Here is a 21,020-nt window from a genome sequence, read left to right on the forward strand (position 1 = left end):
GGACTCCAGGATCATGACCTGAGCCGAAGGCAGTCGCCCAACCAACCGAGCCACCCAGATGCCCTAAAAGAGAATTCTTTTTTTTTTTTTTTTTTAAGATTTATTTATTTGCGAGAGAGACAATGAGAGACAGAGAGCATGAGAGGGAAGAGGGCAGAGGGAGAAGCAGACCCCCTGCCGAGCAGGGAGCCCGATGCGGGACTCGATCCCGGGACTCCAGGATCATGACCTGAGCCGAAGGCAGTCGCTTAACCAACTGAGCCACCCAGGTGCCCCAATTTCCGTAGGATCTTAAAATCTAGTTAATGGGGAGGAGGTTTGTGGGAGATACAGTAACAAAGATTTTGACAAAAGTTCAAGACAAGAATTAAGGTGATGTCATAAAGCCGTCCATGGTTAGTTAATACATGCATTTTAAGACAACTTGAAATTTGAAGAGTGAGATTGAACTCTTTGTCCACTCCATACTTTCTGCTACTGGCTTTTCCAAATGCTGCCATCTCCATCGTCTTCGCTTCCTGTGCTTTGTGGTTTTCTTTTTAAATTAAATTCTAATTTTCATTAAAATAATGCGTGGACCTATTTTTAAAAAGCAAATTACACTGGAAGCTTGGTAATACAAACAGCAGGCCCTTGTGCCATTTCTCCCTGCAGTCTGCTTTCTGATGCCCCAGAAACAACTACTTTTAACTTTTAATGGGTGTTTCTTTCCACAATTGTAAATATTGCTTGATTTATTGGTTTTTGATTCACCACTGACTTCCTGCTATGGAAGATGAGGATTTAGCTCTCTTCCATTACCCCACGCACATATTCTCCTGACACCCCCTCTAATCTCCCGACATAGTTTTAGGACATATTTGGTTAAACCTATATTTAGTATTTTGCTTATTACAACTCTGTATATCTTGATTTCATTTCCTTTCTTGTGTAGCTTTCTTTCTTTATGAAATCTCTCTCTGTTTTATTAACACACCTTGGTTTGAGTGGATCTCTTGCTAAGTCTTGCATATGCTCTAAAGTTCTCTAAAACATCTACCAAAACAGTTTTTCATACAGTCAGTCCTGTATGACTATCATAGCCTATCAATCTATTTTATTTCTAGAACTTTCTCCTGGAGCTCTCCTTCAGCTCTGGGGTAGAATTCTTAGTCCCAAGATTCCCAGGACCTCTGCTCATCCTGGGAATTCCATTTGTTTCTTTCCTGTGTTGATCACTGTTTCTGAATTCTTCATTTTTCTCTTTCTTTTCTTTCCAAGAAAAGGTGAATGGGAAATCAAGTTTTTGAGACTTTTCATGTCTGAAAATGTCTTTATTTTACCTTTTTTTCTTGACAGTTTGGGAATCACTTTCCCTCAGAATTTGAGGGATGTTCACTATCATTTTCTATCTTTCAATGTTACTGCTAAGAAGACTGATGGCATTCTGATTCTTTGATCTTCACAGGTAACATGATTTTTCTCCTTAGAAGGTTCTAGGATATTCTCCTTAGTACAGCATTTTCATAACTTATGAAGTACCTCCATGAGCTCTTTTTCATTCATGAGAATTCTTTGTGGGTCTTTTTATTCTGAAAACTCATTTCCTTCATTTATGAGAAAACATCTCCTACAATTTCCTTTTTTTGTTTTTATTTCCCCCTCTAAAACTTTTGTTACTTGGGTGTTGGACTACCTAGTTTGAACTTACAATTTTCTTACCTTTTCTCTCCTCTATTCCATATCTTACTTTTGTGTGCTCTCTTTTCTGGGAGATGTTTGCCACTCTATCTTTGAAAACTTAATTTTGTGTGTGTGTTGGCTATCATATTTTCCCCCCACTATAAACAAAATCAATTGACAGAAAACAAAATGGGAAAGGGTACTTAAAAATGATATCATATATAAAGAATATAATAACTATGGTCTATAAATAACAATAAAAATTTTAGGGCAAGGAAGCATAAAACCTATTAGGAAAAATAAGAACAGATATACTTAACTAGACAAAAAGATAGCAAGATGTCCAACCACACTCATAATTAGAGAAATGCAAAGTAAAACTATATGGAGATACCATTTCTTACCTATCACCCACAAGAATGTTTGACATTAGAGCATACACAGTACATTTTGGCAAGCTTGTGAAGAAACAGACACTTTAATAATTGGTTGGTGGAACTCAGACTGGTAAAACCCTTTGGGGGAATGGGCTGTCAAAATATCCTAAAATTGGGGGCACCTGAGTGGCTCAGTTGGTTGGGTGTCTGCCTTCGGCTAGGGTCAGGATCCCGGAGTTCTGGGATCATGCCCCAAGCTACCTGCTCAGCAGGGAGTCTTCTCTCTCTCTCTCTCAAATAAATAAATAAAATCTTAAAAAATATATCCTAAAGTTATATATGCATTTACCTATGATCCTATCATATTTTTTTTATTTCCAAGGACTCTTTCTTTTCCCCCCAGGTTTATTGAGATATAATTGACATATAGCATTGTGTAAGTTTAAAGTATACAGTGTGATGATTTGCTATATGTATATATTGTGAAGTGATTAACACAATAAGGTTAGTTAACACATCCATTACCTCACATAGCCAGCATTTCTTTTTGTGAGTATGTGTAGGGAGAACTTTTAAGATCTCTTAGCAACTTTTAAGTATACAATGCAGTATTATTAAAGTATAGTCACCATGCTGTACATTAGATTCCCAGAACTTATTCAATTTATAACTGGAAATTGTGTACCCTTTGACCAACATTTCCCCATTTCCCCCACCCTCTGCCCCTGGCAACCAATCTACTCTCTGTTTCTATGAGTTTGGCTTTTATAAATTCCTCATGTAAGTGAGATCCTATAGTATTTGTTGTTCCCTGTCTGACTTATTTCACTTAGCATGATGGACTTAAGGTTCGTCTATGTTGTCTCAAATGGCAGGATTTCTCACAACTGAGTCATGTTCCGTTATATATATATTATATATATATTATATATATTATATATATATATATATATATTCCATGTTTTACTTCTTGTAATAATGCTGCAATGAACATGGCAATGCAGATATCTCTTCAATGTAGTGATTTCATTTCCTTTGGATATACACCCAGAAATGGGATTGCTGGATCATATGAGAGTTCTAATTTTAATTTTTTGAGGAACTTCCGTACTATTCTTCATAATGGCTATGCAGTTTATATTCCTACCAATAGCACGCAAGTGTTCCTTTTCTTCATTTCCTTGTCAACACTTGTTTTCTTTTCTCTCTTTGATAATAGCCATTCTAACATGTGTGGGGTGACATCTCATGGTTTTGATTTGCATTTTCCTAATGGTTAGTGAGTTGAACACCTTTTAATGTACCTATTGGCCATTTTATGGCCCCAAAACTTATTCAGCTTGTAACTGGAAATTGCCTTTTACTTGCAGCTTTGGAAATATGCCTGTTCACGTTCTTTACCCATTTTTCAATTGGATTATTTATTTTTATTGATTTGTAAGAGTTCCTTATATAAGAGGTTTTAACCTCTTATTAGACATATGATTTGCAAAATTTTTTTCTATTTTGTAGGTTGCCTTTTCATTTTGCTGAGTGTTTCTTTTGCTGTGTAGAAGCCTCTTGACTTAATGTAGTCCCACGAGATTATTTTTGCTTTTGTTGCTTGTGCTTCTGGTGTCATATCTAAAAAATCATCGCTAAGGCCTATGTCAAGAAAGTTCTCCCTATGTTTTATTCTAGGAGTCATAAGCTTCTTCTTGTTTTCAGAATATTACTATATAAGAAGTTAAGTTATGGATGAAAAACTATCTCGCTGAGCGTATTTGTTATAATTTTTTATTAAAGTTTTCTGTTTCTTGCCTTATCTCTATTCCTTTAAAGTTCCCTTTTCTGTTCTAGTCTCTGTTTTTCATGTCAACAGCTTTCCCCTAAGATTTGGGGATCCTTGGATACATGTTCATGTTTGTGGGGGAGGCTTATGGAAAGCTCTCTGTGTGTTGGTTTGTTGCCTGATGGGCTTCACTTCAGTGTCTTTGGGGAAATATCAATGAGCATTTTTGTAGGTTTTTTCTTTCCTTGGGATTGTCAGCCTCCTCAGAACCGTAATCTCCTATCTGGAAGGTATTAACTTTGATGACAGTATTGTGTGAGTTGAGTGGGTAAGAAACCTGTTGGTCTTGCATTTTAGTATGTAAACTTTCACATAATCCTGTTTGCAGACAGTGCTTCACTTCTACCCTCTAATGTGCCTATTATTCTTCAACTGTGGTGATGACATTTTAACAGAAAGTAAACTCTGGTTTTCTTCTGGGGTCGATAAAAAGTAGTTGCTCACCTGTGCAGGGTGGGAGAGGAAACCTAGGGGAACAGGTGAAGTTTGTTTGTTTTTTTTTTTTTTTACTTCCAACTTCAATGTCGCCTAGACCCCCACCTGCAGAATACTTAAGATTTAATTGATGAAATATTTCCTAGATTTAGTGATTTTTGAATCAGCATAGTTAGCATGCAGTTCTCTCTTGGTTTTTCAAGACACTACTTACTCTCTTGGTTTTTCAAGACCACTTACTCTTCTGTGACTTATTCCACTCACTTTGTCATTGAGAATTTATGCTTTTTAATTTATGCTCTTTTTTCATAAAGTACTCCCATTTTAATGTTTAAGGAAGGACCAGGGAAAATTACTTTGGTGCAGAGGGTTATCCCAAGTCTCCATACTATCCATTTGTTAAGATTTCCTCCATATTCACATCTCCCATTACCACCTACATTCCAAAGCATCTCAAATACATCTCTAGCCCCGATCTCTCTTGTTACTTTCACATCTGTAGACATCACTGCTTGGAAGTGTCACAGGTGTCTCATCATGTGACTGCTATTTAAACACTATAGCATTTACAGAAGTGTGATTCAAATATTTATTGTATACCGTATTGATTTTGCGAACATTTATGAAGCTAGCACTGTGTTTCAGGCATTGTAAGATGAAGTAGAACTGTAGAAATAAAACAGACATAATCCTGCCCTATAGGAGCTCCTGGAGAGATAGACAGAAACATGTTACTGGTGCTTTGAGATGCATACATAGAGGTAGTGGAGTATAGAAGAAGAAATGTTTATCTTTACCTAAGGAGAAGAAGGGTCAAGAATGACTTCAGAGAGGAGATTTTTGCTTGAATGTCAAAGTGGTAGTAAGAGTAAGTGCTCATCAGACAGATAAGGTTGTGATAGGATTTTTCAAGCAGTATGAAAAACAAGAATTTAACATGGCCACATATGGAGGTTGGAGCGTTAGGGGAGCTAATATGGATGGATCATTGGTGAGGGGTGTATAGGATGTGAGAGACAAACCTGAAGATTATAAAAGAGCCTTGCATGCCACACCAAGGTCTTTATCCTGAAGTATATGGGAGACCAGCATTGCATGTTAAGATTCTATGTATTTTAACACACAGAGGTTTGGGGAGGATGAAATTGAGAGGGACCAACATAGAAGGCAAAGGGAAATTTGGGGGCTCTTGTCATCTAGACTAGTGCTACTCAAAGCATGGTGCCCATTGGCTAACTTATTCTTATGAGTCCTTGACAAAAGTAAGAAGCTTACAGTATAAGGCAAGCCAACGACTTCATGAAGCACACTGTTTAGTTGGAGCAACTTTGCTCTCATGGGAAGATTTTCTCATAAAGGAAGCTGTAATTTTTTGTAAAATCTGGGGCCAGCCATTCACCTTGTAGCAGATCCCCAATTTGAATGGTTGTGGTCTTCATCATTGGTCTTTAAATTCTTCCAATGTCACATATTCACAAGTAAAAAATGTTTGAGTATGTGCCTTTAACATGCATACATTTATGAGCTTTACACACATATTACTGTAATACATGTTATATACATTATAAAAACACTAAGCATACATTTTAAAAGGATAAGATAAAAATAAACAATATTTTTAAAAAATTTCACTAAAGTGAAAGCAGTGTAATTAAATATACTTCACTAATTTCGAAAATTGCTGTTTAACCCTTTCTGATATAGCTATTCCAGAGGTCTGCTTCTGGTTTAGTTTATTTTGGCTTTGGTTTAAATGGCTGTCAATGAAAAAGTTACCTCACAAAGACAGATGGTTCCACATGGAATAAGGCAGACTTGGCTGTACTTACTAAGTTAAGATTCTCATCTGTTAATCCAATTCAGGACTTAAATACATGTTTTTATTGAAATTCATATTCTCAGATGTCAATCAGTTGTCTTTGTACACTAACTTAAAGGTGTTTCATTTTCATATTTTATAAACATGGATTTTAAACTCACTTCAGTTATTAATTTGAAATATTTTTCAACAGGGCAAAATTCACTTTCTGGTTTTAACAAAACATAATTTTCATGAGTGACATTCACCATTCTTATCAGGAAAATCACATAAGATGGAAATGTTTTTAAATACCTGTTTTTAAAGGCCCTTTCCAAAGCACAAATTTCTTCAGAAAAACAACATTCATTAGTGAAATATCACCTTTATCTTGAAGGAGCAGTTAAAGTTGTCTTTAAAAGTATCTTTGAGGTTAAAAAAAAATCACAGAAAAGGTCAACACATTTTTTTCACTTCTGTTTTTGTGGAAAGAAAAAAGCATAATGCTTGTAAGAGTTTTGCCATGAGTTAACAAAGAATCCCCATGTGATACAGTAGGTTTTCAGGGTCACTCTGCCCTCTCACATGCAGTCTATCTGTTAAGAAAATAAGACCAGGAATTCACTTAACTAGGTGCATTCAATCTGAAAGGGAGGTACAATTGTTAAAAGTGAAAGTTGCAGATGTTAAGTCTTTGAACTGTAGATCACCCCCTGTTCCCTGGGGATGCCTCCATTCCCTATCTGACACCTGAGGGACCTCAGTCATCTGTGTATAAAATAGTAGCAAAACTTAATTTGTTCTTATTTTTAAAAACTTAAGTATAAATAGAATCTCTAATATTTTTTCTTGCCTCTAATGGATTATCTTGTATTTCTCCTGGGGTGCTGTGTTTTGCTTTGGCAAAGACTTGACCAGATAGATGCTCAATGGTGAGATTCTAAACAAAGGTAAAACCGGGGGATGGGAAAGATGGCACTAATAAAGATACTTGAGAGAGACAGAATTGACAGAACTTGATTACCTATTAGCTGTGGGGATGCAAATCAGAGAAATGCACAAGTAGATATCTTTTCATGCTGTTTTAAAAAATAATTATGTCCCATCTTTTCCAGTGATGGTAAGTTTTACCAGATAAGAATCAAACTATTTATACTCTTCCTTTTTCATGCCAGGCATTGTGCAATGCACATTCACACACATTTTTCCCTGCATAGAATGCCTTCCACCTATTTGTAGATCTCGTGTCTCAGAATTCTGCAAATGGCAGCTGCTCAAAAATGTCTGTTTTTTTCCCACAAGAGGGCCTCCATGAATGTCCACACCAAGGTGATTTCCTGATGAAGCACCAGGATGGCATGGTGGAGTGGGAGACCTTCTGAGTCTCAAAGAACAAGGACTTTCTTCCAAGCAGTAGCCTATATAGGAGGAGCTAAGTCTTTAGCCAAGTCTTTAGCCAAGACATCAACATTCCCTACCCATGAACATCAGCTGCTCCTCTTAGTGACCCCCTTCATTCCAAATAAAATAAAACAAAGACTGATGTTCTTTTGTATGTCTTACTCACAGCAAGGTTGGTCCACTGTACACTCCTCCAAATGCATCTTTGTCAATAGCTGTCAAGTATTTATTCTTGTTCAGGTAACTAGAGAGAGAGGGAGAGAGAGAATGAATCAGGTGAGATTAGGCAAATTAATATAAATACCAAAATTAAATGTGAGCATGATCTCCCTAGCTATTAACTGCTTTTTTTTTAAAGATTTATTTATTTATTTTAGAGAGAGAGAGAGAGAGAGGGCAAGCAGGGACGGGGCAAAGGGGGAGGGAGGGGAGAGAGAGAATCTCAAGCAGACTCCCCACCAAGCATGAAGCCTGATGCGGGTCTCAATTCCATGACCATGAGATCATGATCTGAGCTGAAATCAAGAGTCAGAGGCTTGGGGCACCTGGGTGGCTCAGATGGTTGAGCATCTGCCTTCAGCTCAGGTCATGATCCCAGGGTCCTGGGATCAAGCCCCGCATCGGGCTCCCTGCTAGGTGGGAAGCCTGCTTCTCCCCCTCCCACTCCCCCTGCTTGTGTTCCCTCTCTCACTGTCTCTCTCTCTGTCAAATAAATAAATAAAATCTTTAAAAAAAAAAGAGTCAGAGGTCTAACCCACTGAACCACCCAGGCGCTCCTATTAACTGGTTTTTAAGAATCTCTAAAACACCTTACCTTCTTCTGGCTTAAGCACTCAAAACATTCTAGGTTATAGTTGTGCAAGGTTTATACATATTAATTATAGCAGATGTCTTTGGAAGTGAGCACGTTTATGATACAGTTTGCATATCTAGATTTTATAAAAGTCGCGTAGTTCCCTATTTGCAGGCATACCTCAGAGATATGCAAGTTTGGTTCCAGACCGCCACAATTAAGTGAGTCAAATAAATTTTTTGGTTTCCCAGTGCATAGAAAAGTTATGTTTACACTATATATTGCAGTCTTTTAAGCATACAATAGCAATATGTCTAAAAAACCAATGTACATACCTTAATTTAAAAACACTTTATCGCTAAAAAGTGCTAACCATCATCTGAGCTTACAGCAAATCATAATCTCTTTGCTGGTGGAGGATCTTGCCTCAGTGTTGACAGCTGCTGACTGATCAGGGTGGTGGCTGCTGAAGGTCAGGGTGGATATGGCAATTTCTTAAAATAAGACAGCAGTGAAGTTTGATACACTGATTGACTCTTCTTTTCAAGAACGATTTCTCTGTAGCATGTGATGCTGTTTGATACCATTTTACCCACAGAACTTTCAAAGTTGGGGTCAGTCCTCTCAAACCTCGCCTCTGGTTTATCAACTAAATTTATATCATATTCTAAACCCTTTGTTGTCATTTCAACAATCTTCACAGCATCTTCTCCAGGTATAGAGTCCATCTCAAGAAACCACTGCTCACCCATAAGAAACCACTCCTCATCCATTCAAGTTTTATCATGAGATTGCAGGAATTTAAATGTAATAATAGTGAAAGAGTTTGCAATGTTGTGAGAATTACCAAAATGTGACACAGAAACATGAAGCTAGCAAATGCTGTTTGGGAAAATGGCACCAAGAGAGCTGTTTGATCCAGGGTCACCGCAATTCTTCAATTTGTAAAATGCAGTATCTGTAATGAAGACTGTCAGAGACTCAGATCTTTTCTTCAGGGCAGGGTTGCCTGATTTAGCAATAAAAATACAAGATGCCCAGAAAAACAATGAATAATTTTTAGCATAAGTATTCCCCATGTAATTTTGAAACATTCTTGTACTAAAGAGTTATCTGTTGTTTATCTGAAATTCAAATGTAATGGGATGGCCTATATTTTCTCTGACAATCCTATTTTGGGGGGGCAGGTTACACAGATAAGATTACAGAGAATGAATGTGTAAATGAGTGAATAAAAAAATCAGTGTACTTCTCTTCCAAAATAGTGAGGTGGGTGACACATGCGATCGCTTTAAGGAAAAAGTAATAATGAAAGAAGAGAAGACTCAACATACGATGTGGTGGCCCGTTGACTTTCTTGATGGCAGTGACAAGGCAGCTGATTATAAATGCCACAGGGTATGGCCCAGACGTGGCTTTTTCAGGCAGTGACTGGACATTAAGCTTCTAGGAAATTGGTAAATCTGAAATGGTGGGATTCCATTAATCCCATATATATACAAAGACCCAACTAAGATGCTACAGGAGCTCATTTGTGCCTTCGGGTTGAATGACGATCATGTAAGGCTGTCAATCACAGGCTTCTTTGGTCACTGTTTGACTGTCCCTCAACCCACAGTGTCCATGGAATTCCTTTGGTCAGGGATAGCTAGAGCGGGCAAAAACCACCTTGGAGAAACAACAGGAGAGAAGATCTTGAACAGCATGCTTTTGTAAAAAGACAACTAAGCTAAGCATAAGTGTGGCACTAGCTTGCATCTCTTTTTGTATTCTTTGGACCATGCAACTTGCAGATCACATTCTGTTCCCAGACTGCTGAAAATCAAGTGAGGATCGGTGAGCTCATCTCACTTTTTCCTCTTCATCTCAGACTGCTGCAAGTGAAAATCGGCTTGCTCTAATCATTAGAAATTATTGTAAAACTAAATAATTGCTTGTCCAATTCTGTAGTGTTTTCATCTGATATTCAATACGCCCCCAAGGATAAGGAGAATGGTTGATAAGCATTGCAGTTTACCAGAAACGCTGCAGAAGATTTAAAACTGAGAAAGCCAGCCAGAGTCCAGGGGGAAGAAGGAGGATGGAGAGAGGGCGCAGCCAGCTTGAACGGAGATGAACTGGATCTTGGGCGAGGCTGTGTTCTCTAAAACCAGCAGGGTTGTTGAGTACTTTATCTCTTAGAGATAATTAGGTGCTCAAAAATAAAACTATCACTCCATGTGTAGCAGTTTGGAGGGCTTGCTTATTATCACAGATTGTGATAATTCCATGAAGCTGTTTACCTTGGGTTCAGATTGCTGATCCTACTTTCCATTTGAAGCTAAGAGGATGGGATGGGGCCATATATCCATAAAATCCTTAATATCCAAGAAAAAAGTGCTTCTGTCATCCCCATTTATCATATAATGTTACCTGGAAATGTCAGTCTACTTAGACTGATTTCTTCAACCTAACTTAGGCTGATTCCCCCACCCTGACTTAGGCTGATTCCCCTAGAATCCACATTCTATAAACCAGCTTGGGTAAATAAATCACAAATCTTGGTAGGATCTATGGGTAAGCTACTCCAGACAATCCTTATTTTATAGGGGTGGGGTATGTGATCATTTAAACTATCTTTTGCAAGGACATGGCAGACATAAATGAACTTAATATACAGTATAAAGTCTTGGAGTCAGAGTTGAAAGGAAAGACTTCTAGAAAGCCAGGATTTCTAAATACAAATACTGTGAAGGGCGTATGAGAAAGAAATAGCATTTCCTTTAAAAATAATATAGACACTGGTACGTGTGTGTTCAATGCCTTTACGCTGTTCGTGCTGTATATCTCACAGTTAAGGAAGAACAATGTGGTCGAAAAATGAGGATGGTCAGAACTGAGTTGGGAAAGAATATCCAATGGATGAACTTAGTATGGTAGATACAATATTGTAGCTCACATCCTTCATTGGACTTATTCTTGGTAAATTGCAGCCATTCAGTAAAAACTTGCTAGATGAATAAATGCAAGTCCAGTTGCTGGGTAACTAACTCCTAGCTAGGGGCGCCCTCTGTATTATGTTTAGGTGAGGAAGTGACTGATGTCAGAGGGAGGAGAAGGACATTATGGCAAGGAAAGTTGTGATCGCTGCTGAGCTTTGCTCTCTGGGGAGTTTTGGGATATATTTCAGCTCCAAGATGGAATTTCAGCCTGCATTTCCCTAGTCCCTTTGGGGTAAACCTGGGCTGGCACCTGTTTACGTTGTGAGACTCATGGGAACACTTCTGTAAGGAACCATGTTTCGCCCTCATAGCATTGGTTATTTGGAAGAATTAAAGGGAACCCCTGCCTAGCCCTCATTGCTCCATGGAAATCCTTTTGGTAGCAGAAATCAGGAGACCTGTCTGTAAACAGTAACAGGTGAGAAAATGCTCAAGGTTTCAACAGAGGTAAAAGTCAGCCTTGGAGCATATTCGATAAGCCGTTCAAAGACTCCATGAGAAGTAATAGCCTGCTTCATCCCATAATCTTCTCTATCGTCATCTTGTCCCAGTGCTCCAAGCTGTGGTGTTTTGCTTCTAATCAGCTAATGTGTGATGCTAATTAGCACATGAATCGTGTTGACTTCTCTGTTCATAATAATTAGGGTTTCGGTATGTTCTTAGCAGATCAAAATGGTATTTTTTCCTGCCCAAATGTTTACTGTCAGATAGTAGCTAGTTACCAGTGTTTGACAATAGAAAATACAATACAGGCAATCAAACATTCTGAGATGAGCAACATATCCCCATGCCAGATTGTGGGGAAAGAGAAGATGGAAGAGAGGTTCCAAGGAATGAATGTGTGACTTCGCTTATGACTGGGAGCAGTTCAACTTCTGCTGAGCAAGAGATGCTTGTATTATTATTAATTTCACATCTGAGTGATGACAGTGTGCTTGGTTCCATATGAAATCACAGGACCATGTGCTTTTACACATCTGCCATAATATTCATGAACTTTTAACTAATTACCCAACTGCTGCTGAGGCATCAGTGCTTGTTCTCAATGTGGAATTTGTCCAACTTGGCTTCAGTTACACTAAAAAAATGTCTAAATGAGGTTACCTCTGCTAATTTCAGTAAATTGACAGGGGGTGGATGATGGGGAATCATTGCTCTTTTGGAGGATAACACATTGTTTAAATTAGAACCTAAAGATATTTGAACATACTTCTAGAGAATTTACCAAGTTGCTAACATGCTATGTGTAATCTTTGTACACAAACAGAATCATTATAGGATATTGATGTGTTACATTAGTTTAAGATCACAATTAGCATTGAGACCAGAGACATTAGCCCTATGTTAAAATCACGAAGTGAATACTATTTCATTATTACTGTGGAAACGTGACCTCTGTTTTCTCCATCTGCTACTCAACCCTGATCTTCCTGTAGTCTCAAACATCCTTAGCACCATCATCATTTGATTTTACCTTGGATTTACATACTTTTTACTGAAGTGCTTAACTCTAAGAAAAAATAAGTTTCCATCAACCAGGAATCAGAAACTTAGGGCAGAATGACAGAACATTGCTTTAGAACAGAGTTTCAAGTTTGGATTCAAAATACTAATTGGAAAAACAAGATCCTTGTTTTCTATTATGATTGGATCTGAACTTTCAAACCCTAAAATATTTTTGTCCAGATACTTATCTTTATCCCATACTTGCCTTTGACCTTTACCAGGAATTGGGAGAAATAGACTACATATTTCATCACACAATGGTCATCCTCACTGAATACCCCCATTGAGAACAGAGGTCCACAAACTATGATCACCTGGTCAAATCTTGCCTGCCACCTGTTTTTGTAAATAAAGTTTTATTGGAACACAGTCACACTTATTTGTTTACCCATTGTCTGGCTGCTGTCACATTATAATGGCAGAGCTGAGTAGCTGCCACTGAGATCATATGGCCCACAAGGCCCAAAATATTCATCTGGCCCTTTCCAAAAATGCCTGCTGATCTTCGATCTAGACTTCTAAAAGTCAAGAAACAAATGATTCTCACTTAAATATTTCCCGTTTTGTTAAATCCTTCCAAAAACTTTAATGTTTTACATAAAAAGGTCAAGAAAGTATGGAGACTATGGTGCACTAATTTCTTTTCTGTGTTTAGAGGGATGGTTACAGTGACTACAAAAGGCTGTGATTCAGGGAACCGGTGAATTAAAATCCATTGTCTCCAGTGGAATAATTCTCTGTCATCTGCCAAGCCTCTCACAGAGCCCATGATATGGTCAGAGGAGAAAGATGGTGGGAAGGTAGAGAGAATCTTCTTACATAAGTACAGAAGTGTTCTTAGCTTAGTGTTCCTAGCCCATTCTCATGGGTTAAGTAATAACCAGCAGTAGCCAGAGGAATTGGATGTCCAAGCCTTGGTGGCTGCTAAGTCAGCAATGATGAATCCCAGCAGAGCATAGCGAAGAGTCTTGAACAAGGGGATCCCGTCCTGGCTTTGGCTTGGCCACTAGCTAGTTCTATCAAATTTTAAAAGTCATGTTAAGGGGAAAAAAAAAAAAAGCCCTGTGTTCACTTTGGGCTTCATTCCCTTCATATGCAAAATGTGACTATTGGACAAGAGTCTTCTTGCTAACTTCTTGCTGACTGATACTTCACAGTAGTGGTTCTTGACTTTTTATTTTGTTTGTGTTTTGTTTTTATTAGTTTCAGAGGTAGAATTTAGTGACTTATCAATTGCATATCACACCCAGTGCTCATTACATCAAGTGCCCTCATTAATGTCCATCACCCAATTATCACTTTCCCCCACCCACCTCTCCTCCAGCAACCTCCAGCTTATTTTCTAGAGTTCAGGGTCTCTTATGGTTTGCCTCCCTCTCAATTTTCATCTTAGTTTATTTTTCCCTTCCCCTATGGTCATCTGTTTTGTTTCTTAAATTCCACATATGAGTGAAATCATACGGTATTTGTCTTTCTCTGACTTATTTCATTTAGCATAATACCCTCTAGCTCCATCCATGTCATTGCAAATGGCAAGATTTCATTCTTTTTGATGACTGAGTCATATTCCATTGTGTGTGTGTGTGTGTGTGTGTATGTATATATACCATATCTTCTTTATCAATTCATCTGTTGAACATCTGGGCTCTTTCCTATTTTGGCTATGGTGGACATTGCTGCTATAAACATTGGGGTGCAAGTGCCCCTTTGAATCACTATTTTTGTATCCTTTGGATAAATCTCTAGTAGTGCAATTGCTGGGTTGTAGGTTGTAGGGAGTGGTTGGTTTTGACTTTTGCTTTACACTGGCTGCACCGAGGGAGACTTTTTAATCCCCATGCCCTTGCTACACCTAAACCAATTATACCAGAATGTCTGGTGGTAAAACCTAGGCATCAGTGCTTTCAAATCTCTCCAGGTGATTTCAATTTTCAGTCAGTACTGAGAAATATGCTGTGTAGACCTCAAAGGCTGAATTATATACCCCATATCGCTGTCCTTAAAAAATGATAACTGAGAGTGATTGAGGGTGAGACCCTCCAATGCAGTATATGCAAATTGTCTTAATTATTTTAAGAAGTCTCAATTCTCTACTTTCTTCACAGAAAATTTGACTTGGGAAGATTATTGCCCTTAAGTCCATGGCTTTATAGGAATAGTTGAATCAAAGAGGAAAATATTTGGTTAGATGCATGTAATATTAAAGTTGAATATTAGTAATTTAAAAAAAAAACATGATAAATCTAGGGGAAATCATGCTTGTATCTCCAAATAAGGAGGCCAGTGTTATTGGATATTTAGTGTGTAGTTATTTTCAATCTTAAATGCATATTTTGGATTTGGTTCATTTCTCTCTAATGTACTTTGACCCTTAATATTGCTGCCCTCAAGCTGACACCACTAGAAGGCAAGCTCAGTGTAGGCAGGGAGCACATTGCTTCTGTTCATCTTTGTATCACCAGTGAATAGCACGGTACCTGGCTCATTGTAGGTGTTCAATAAAAATGTGGAAAAATGGATGAAGGATTATGTGAGATTTGTATGATAAAGTTAAATAAAACTGATGTATAAGTATTCATGTCATCACTCTGTTGAGTCTTTTCAGACTTCCCCTATAATTATGCATTTAAAAAAATGACTAATAATCTGAATGAGACAATTTAGAGAAAGGTACTTTAATCTCTATTTGATAAAGACTATGAGGAAACCCAAAAGCCTGGCAAAGAATGAGACTGCATTTCAAACAGAACTCGGAAAGCCATGCCAAGGTCTAATGATTTCAAAACTTATTAGCATTTATTCTTTAAAAATGGAATCATACCAGAACCCACCACCTCATTCCCAAATCAGAACAAGACCACTTCATCTACATGTGTTTTGTTTGTTTGCATCCAAGTCCCCTGCATATGGTTGTGCAGGTCATTCACCTCACCCAGCTTTAGTGTGGTCCATGGATCAGCAGCAGCATCATTGCCTGGGAGCCTGTTAGAAATGCAGACTCCTGGGGCCACTTCAGATCTACTTAATCAGATTCTGTATTTTAATAAGATCCCAGATGGGCTTATATGTTCAATAAATTTTGAGAAGCACTGTACAACACAACAGATCCAGAACCATAGGCCTTCAGATTTTGTGATGACCACTTCTGGAATATAAAATAACTATGTATGAAATGTTTAAAGCGGAAAAAAAAAAAGATGGAATCACAAAAGTGAGTTAGCAATAAGACTGTCAAAAATGAGCAAGCAAATTTTTTGAAAAAGCAAATAGAAATTATGGAATGAAAAAAATATAACTGTTAAAAAATATTCAGTGATGTGTTATAAAACAAACACAAAAATCTGTTGTTTGTTGGTCTAGCGGACTCTTACCATTGGTGGTTTTTTCTTCTCCTATGTGTGATTTTTGACTGTGAGCTCATATTTGATTGATCTAGATCTTTAAAAAAGCTGGGGGCCTGCATTGGTATTTTTCCCTCTGCAGAGTTTTGCATTTATTTCTGCCAGGAATCAGAAGGTACTAATATGGTCATCCCACTCCAGCTGTCGTCCGGTTTCCCTGGCTTAATCCAGGAGTCTCAGGTTTATATCACTTCCCTGTCTTCTCACTGCACTAAAGCCTTGTCTTCTGGCATCACTGATGTTGGCAGCTGCCTTTAGCAAACTCAACCTTCTGGAAGCACCCACCACTTTAGTTTCAGCTCCTGGTTTGTTAGTTTATTTCCCTCTCTTGGAGGTATGACATAAAATGTAATTTTTTTTAAATGGATGATCTAGTTGTTTTATAGTAGGAAGGCCCTACAAATTAACTAGTCCACCACAGTGTGGGAAGCAGACTCTACTAAAGCTATTTTTTCACTTATTAGATATTAGGTTAAAACACAAATTAGTATGGCTGAACCAGTCCACAAGCTCTTAGACACAAAGTATGCCCTGGTGTAGATACTGGGGGCCACAAAGATCTGACAGGAAAGTACAACAAAGACAGGACCTCATGTAAGTGACTATCTTTTTGCCAACATTCTATTCTAGGCATTATTTATTAATGGGGGCTGGCAAAAGTTGGATATGACTTTTCAGCTATTTCTGAGTGAATCAAATATAAACTAAATCTTTCTGAAAACATGTCAGAAAAACTAAAAAGAAAAACCTTACTTTCTGAACAGCTTTGGATTTAATTAAAGACATGCTTTACTTCATGTACATATACAGTGTACTTCATGAACATTTACATACACACACATACTCCTACAAGGAAACTGAAGGTGACACCATGGTTCTCCATTTTATCAAGGATAAAAGCTTTGGGATTTAGAATTGGGGCCATTGTAAGTGTTCGCTAAAGTTGGCTCTTGCCAAGTTCCTTAATATCATCCCCACGTTTTGGGCATACTCATTCTGGGGTTGAGGAATGCTCTGGTAAACCTATCTCTAACAGAATTCTGACCCATTGGATGTTCCCTCATTGGTTGGGGGTGGGAGTGTGGAGGAAGACAGTGGTTTCTAAGGCTACCCTTGACTTACACAGCATCCAGCTTTGTCCCATTGAAAGCATGTCCTTGAATTGAAGTAAAGCCATTGTTGTATAGTTTCCTACAATCAAGAGAGGGAGGAGAAATCAGTGACCCATAAGAGGTGATGGTTGGGCTTCATTTCTGCAGTGTCAGAAATGTGCATGAAGGTTCTCAGGTCCCACAAGAGAACTTTATGATACGTCTTGCTTGGAACATAGAATATTTCCCAGTTTGAATCCCCTTTTTCCATACAGCTCCTAGTAATTTCAAGCTGTTTCTCAGAAGCCATTCATTTTGAGAAGGAAAGATTTGCCACCATTAAGAATTTTTAAAAAAATATTCTACCTATATTGAAAAAAGAAGGGTTTCAGGTAATAGTTAACCCAATGTCAATAATGGAGGAATAACTTCAGTTTCTTAAGATGAACATATTTAAAGACATTGCTCATCTGAATGCATAGGTTTTATATTTTTCTGTTTAAAATATTATGTCACACTTGTATTTTATCCAAATTTTTATCCTCAGGGCTATCATAGATTAAATGCTTAATGGTTGTGGGCTGAATTAAGTTGAACTTCAAAGACAAATCTAAGAAAATAGATAGACCATGCCCTTTTATGGAAATTTTGATGTTTTAAATTGTTTCTATGTTTCTGCAACTAATTAATTCATGCAGTGATTCCTGGGGCTAGTGTCATCTCCTCTGTTTCCTAGTCAAGCTCCTGAGAGGTGGAGGTGACTTGCCAAAGAAAGCCACATTGCTGCGGACCTGTTGGGAATCAGGATTTCTGACCTCAGAAGTGATTCTTCCCACCCACCCAAAGGAGAAGGAGCCCTGGTCGTGGGAGCTCTGGTCTCCATGAGGATGCATGGGGGCTACTGGCGTGCTATAAGAGAAGGCAGCCATATCACAGTCAAGTACAGCTAGGGGCAATTGTAGGGGAACTCTGAAAATGACTGTAGTCCACCACCTGTCAACTCTGGTGACACATTAGGAAGTATACAAGAGATTCTAAATTTGGAATTAGACCTGTCTCTGTCACTTCATAGTATGTGGATCCTGAGAATTTCTCAACCTCTATTGTCCTCAGTTTTCTTATCTGTAAGAATATGATAATAATACCTAATCAAATAGCTATATATTTATCAGTGTGGGACACTTATAAGATGACCATGTTGAAAAGAATATCCCCAAAACTTGGATTTATTCTCTGTTTTGTGGAAAACTGAGAGTAACCTTTGTTTGTTGTTATTTTTTATTTTGTTTTAAATAATGACACAATGAATTTAATTTCAGCTACTGCTGTGTCCTGGGTGAGGACTGCAGTGCACAGGGGTGAAGAAAGCTCTGAGAGATAAGTTAATTTTTCTGAACCAGAGTTCTTTTATGTATGTGTGAGAATTATACATTTGGGATTTCTGTTTTCCCAAACTTTGTTAAGAGTCCTAGACAGTGAAAATATTCTTTGTTGGAATTACATTTCAGAGATTAAGCAAAACTCTTAATAGACAAATAGGCCTTAGAAAGGGAAAATAATGGAGGAAGAAAAAAATAGTGAAGAAGAAAAAAAAAGGATTGCAAACTTTGATTGAAACACTATCCTGCCAGGAATACGGGTACAAATTCATTGTTGGACACATACCCTCTCATGCAGTTTTTTGAGCACGAGCTTCGAAGCAAGGACTTTTGCAGGAATGTAAAACTAATCATCTGAAAAGATAATGCCATCCCCAACTCTCGATTTCAGGAAGCATAGGATTCCCTCATTTAGATGTTTATTAAATACCTACTGTGCCCTGTGCTCAGTGGGACAGGGAGCTGCTTTCACTTGAGAGGGCTCCTGGGGACATGGGGTCCTTAGAAAAAAATGCCAGAAGGTGAAAGTAAAGAAACTGGGAGAGGAGTTTACATGCAATGGGTGGTTAAATGGCACAATGGAAACCTTTACAGAGGAGGCAAATGGCTTTGAGGTTTGAGACTGAGCAGGCTAAGACTCCAGGTTTTTGCGGTGTCGTCAAATGGAATGGTGGCCAAGAAGAGTCTCTCGTCTTTTCAAAAAGACCTCTCCCCATGTTTCAAGGAGAGGGATGAACCGAAATGCTCCACTGTGGATAGAGACTCAGAGGTTGAGGCAGTTTCATAGGACCTAGATTGATAGACTTAGACTGGCTTGGAAGCAGCTCCTTGCAAGAGTTGTGGGGATGCTTGGGTCAATTTTACTGGGGAATAATCCAATCAAGTTTGTATCTGATAAAGAAACTCTGGACTGTAGTGTGAACAGAGAAAGGGATCTGGGTGACAATCCAGGCAAAAAAAGCCATAAAGCCTGAGCTTGGGCAGTGGTACTGAAGCTAGAGAGAAGGGATCCTTTGGACAACTCTAGTTTGTGGCTAATTTGATGAGAGAGGGGAGTTCTCTACTGGTTTGGAGAATTAACTTATCTTTTATACCTCTACTAGACTTCTTTATTAGAACATTTTATGAACTTCTCTGATAAACATCTCCTTTTGAACATCTAAAGAGCAGAACCCATTCGAACTCTGAAAAATAATGATGTAGAGCAACTGTTTTCTGTTCAATATGGCTTTGTAGGAACTTCATAATAGTTGTGATGACTGAGTTGCTTGTGAGTGCAAAGAGCATGAGAAGCTCTTAGTTGCACCATTTTCTAATTCAGTGACCTTGGAAAAGTCACTGCTCTAACCCCAGGTTCTTCTTCTATACAATGGGGGTACTAGAATACAGTATATTACAAGGTCTGCAGGTCAAATCTGGTCCACTACTTGTTTTTGTAAATTAAATTTGATTGGAAAAACAGGCTCCCTAGTTTATGTATTGCATATGGCTGCCCTTTACCTACAATGGCAGAAGTAAGCAGTTGCCACAAAGGCCATGTGGTCTGTAAGACCTAATGGTCTTCTCTAGATCAAGTGTGCTGACCATTTCTATAAGGGAATACTTATCTTGTTACTTAAACCATTTTGTCATCGATTAGAGTACCATACCATAAGGCAGTCCTCCTATTTAACTCTCTGAAACCTTTAGTAGGCCAGAGAGCACGTCCTGTAGGATGTTTCTTGGAGGGGCTGTGAAAATATGACAGTGGTCCAAATAACATTCCGATTGTTGGCAGGAGTGCAAGGGGCAGTACTCACAGTGTCAGGGTTTCATTGCACAGCCCCTGGAAAGCGTTGGCAGGGATGGAAGTCATGTAAGGGTTGTCTGTGATTTCCCTGCAAGAGAGGGACAAAAACGCTTGGTGAAAATAAATGATTTCCTTCTGGAGTTGGGCTCTTCTTGCTCCACCTCTGCACTCAAATAAATTACCTAACCCAGGGCGCCTGGGTGGCTCAGTTGGTTAAGCAGCTGCCTTTGGCTCGGGTCATGATCTCAGGGTCCTGGGATCGAGCCCTGCATCAGGCTCCCTGCTCAGCGGGAGTCTGCTTCTCTCTCTCCCTCTGCCCCTCCCCACCACTCGTTCTCTCTCTCTTAAATAAATAAATAAATAAATAAATAAGAATCTTAAAAAAAAAAAACCTGATGCAATTTAGTTTATTTTTAAGTTTATTTTTAAGTTTTGTTGACCCTTCATAGCTGCTGGTGGCTCAGAGGTTTGGTGAGGTGGAGAGCTGTCATAGGGGCACTCACAGCCTCTCAAATGTGCGTAAGCCAGTGAGCGTTGGGTGTGGGCTGAAGTCCCTGACTAAATCCTGATTTGCAA

The 21,020-nt window shown here is 38.5% G+C and overlaps 1 protein-coding gene across 4 annotated transcripts in view; it reads right to left on the reverse strand.

Moving 5' to 3' along the window:
- The window catches only part of TSHR (thyroid stimulating hormone receptor), a 154,163-nt gene that overhangs the window by 21,212 nt on the left and 111,931 nt on the right, over nt 1–21,020 (reverse strand). For all 4 annotated transcript variants that reach the window (XM_081830108.1, XM_081830107.1, XM_006733353.3 and 1 more), the window contains exons 7-9: nt 20,455–20,532; nt 17,308–17,376; nt 7,671–7,748 (exon numbers count right to left, since the gene is read on the reverse strand). In XM_081830108.1, the coding sequence (XP_081686234.1) occupies nt 7,671–7,748; nt 17,308–17,376; nt 20,455–20,532 (225 nt within the window). The remainder of the gene's footprint in view (nt 1–7,670; nt 7,749–17,307; nt 17,377–20,454; nt 20,533–21,020) is intronic.

Source organism: Leptonychotes weddellii, chromosome 9 (genome assembly GCF_054177405.1).
Source record: "Leptonychotes weddellii isolate Sample4059 chromosome 9, ASM5417740v2, whole genome shotgun sequence".
Classification (NCBI taxonomy): domain Eukaryota; kingdom Metazoa; phylum Chordata; class Mammalia; order Carnivora; family Phocidae; genus Leptonychotes; species Leptonychotes weddellii.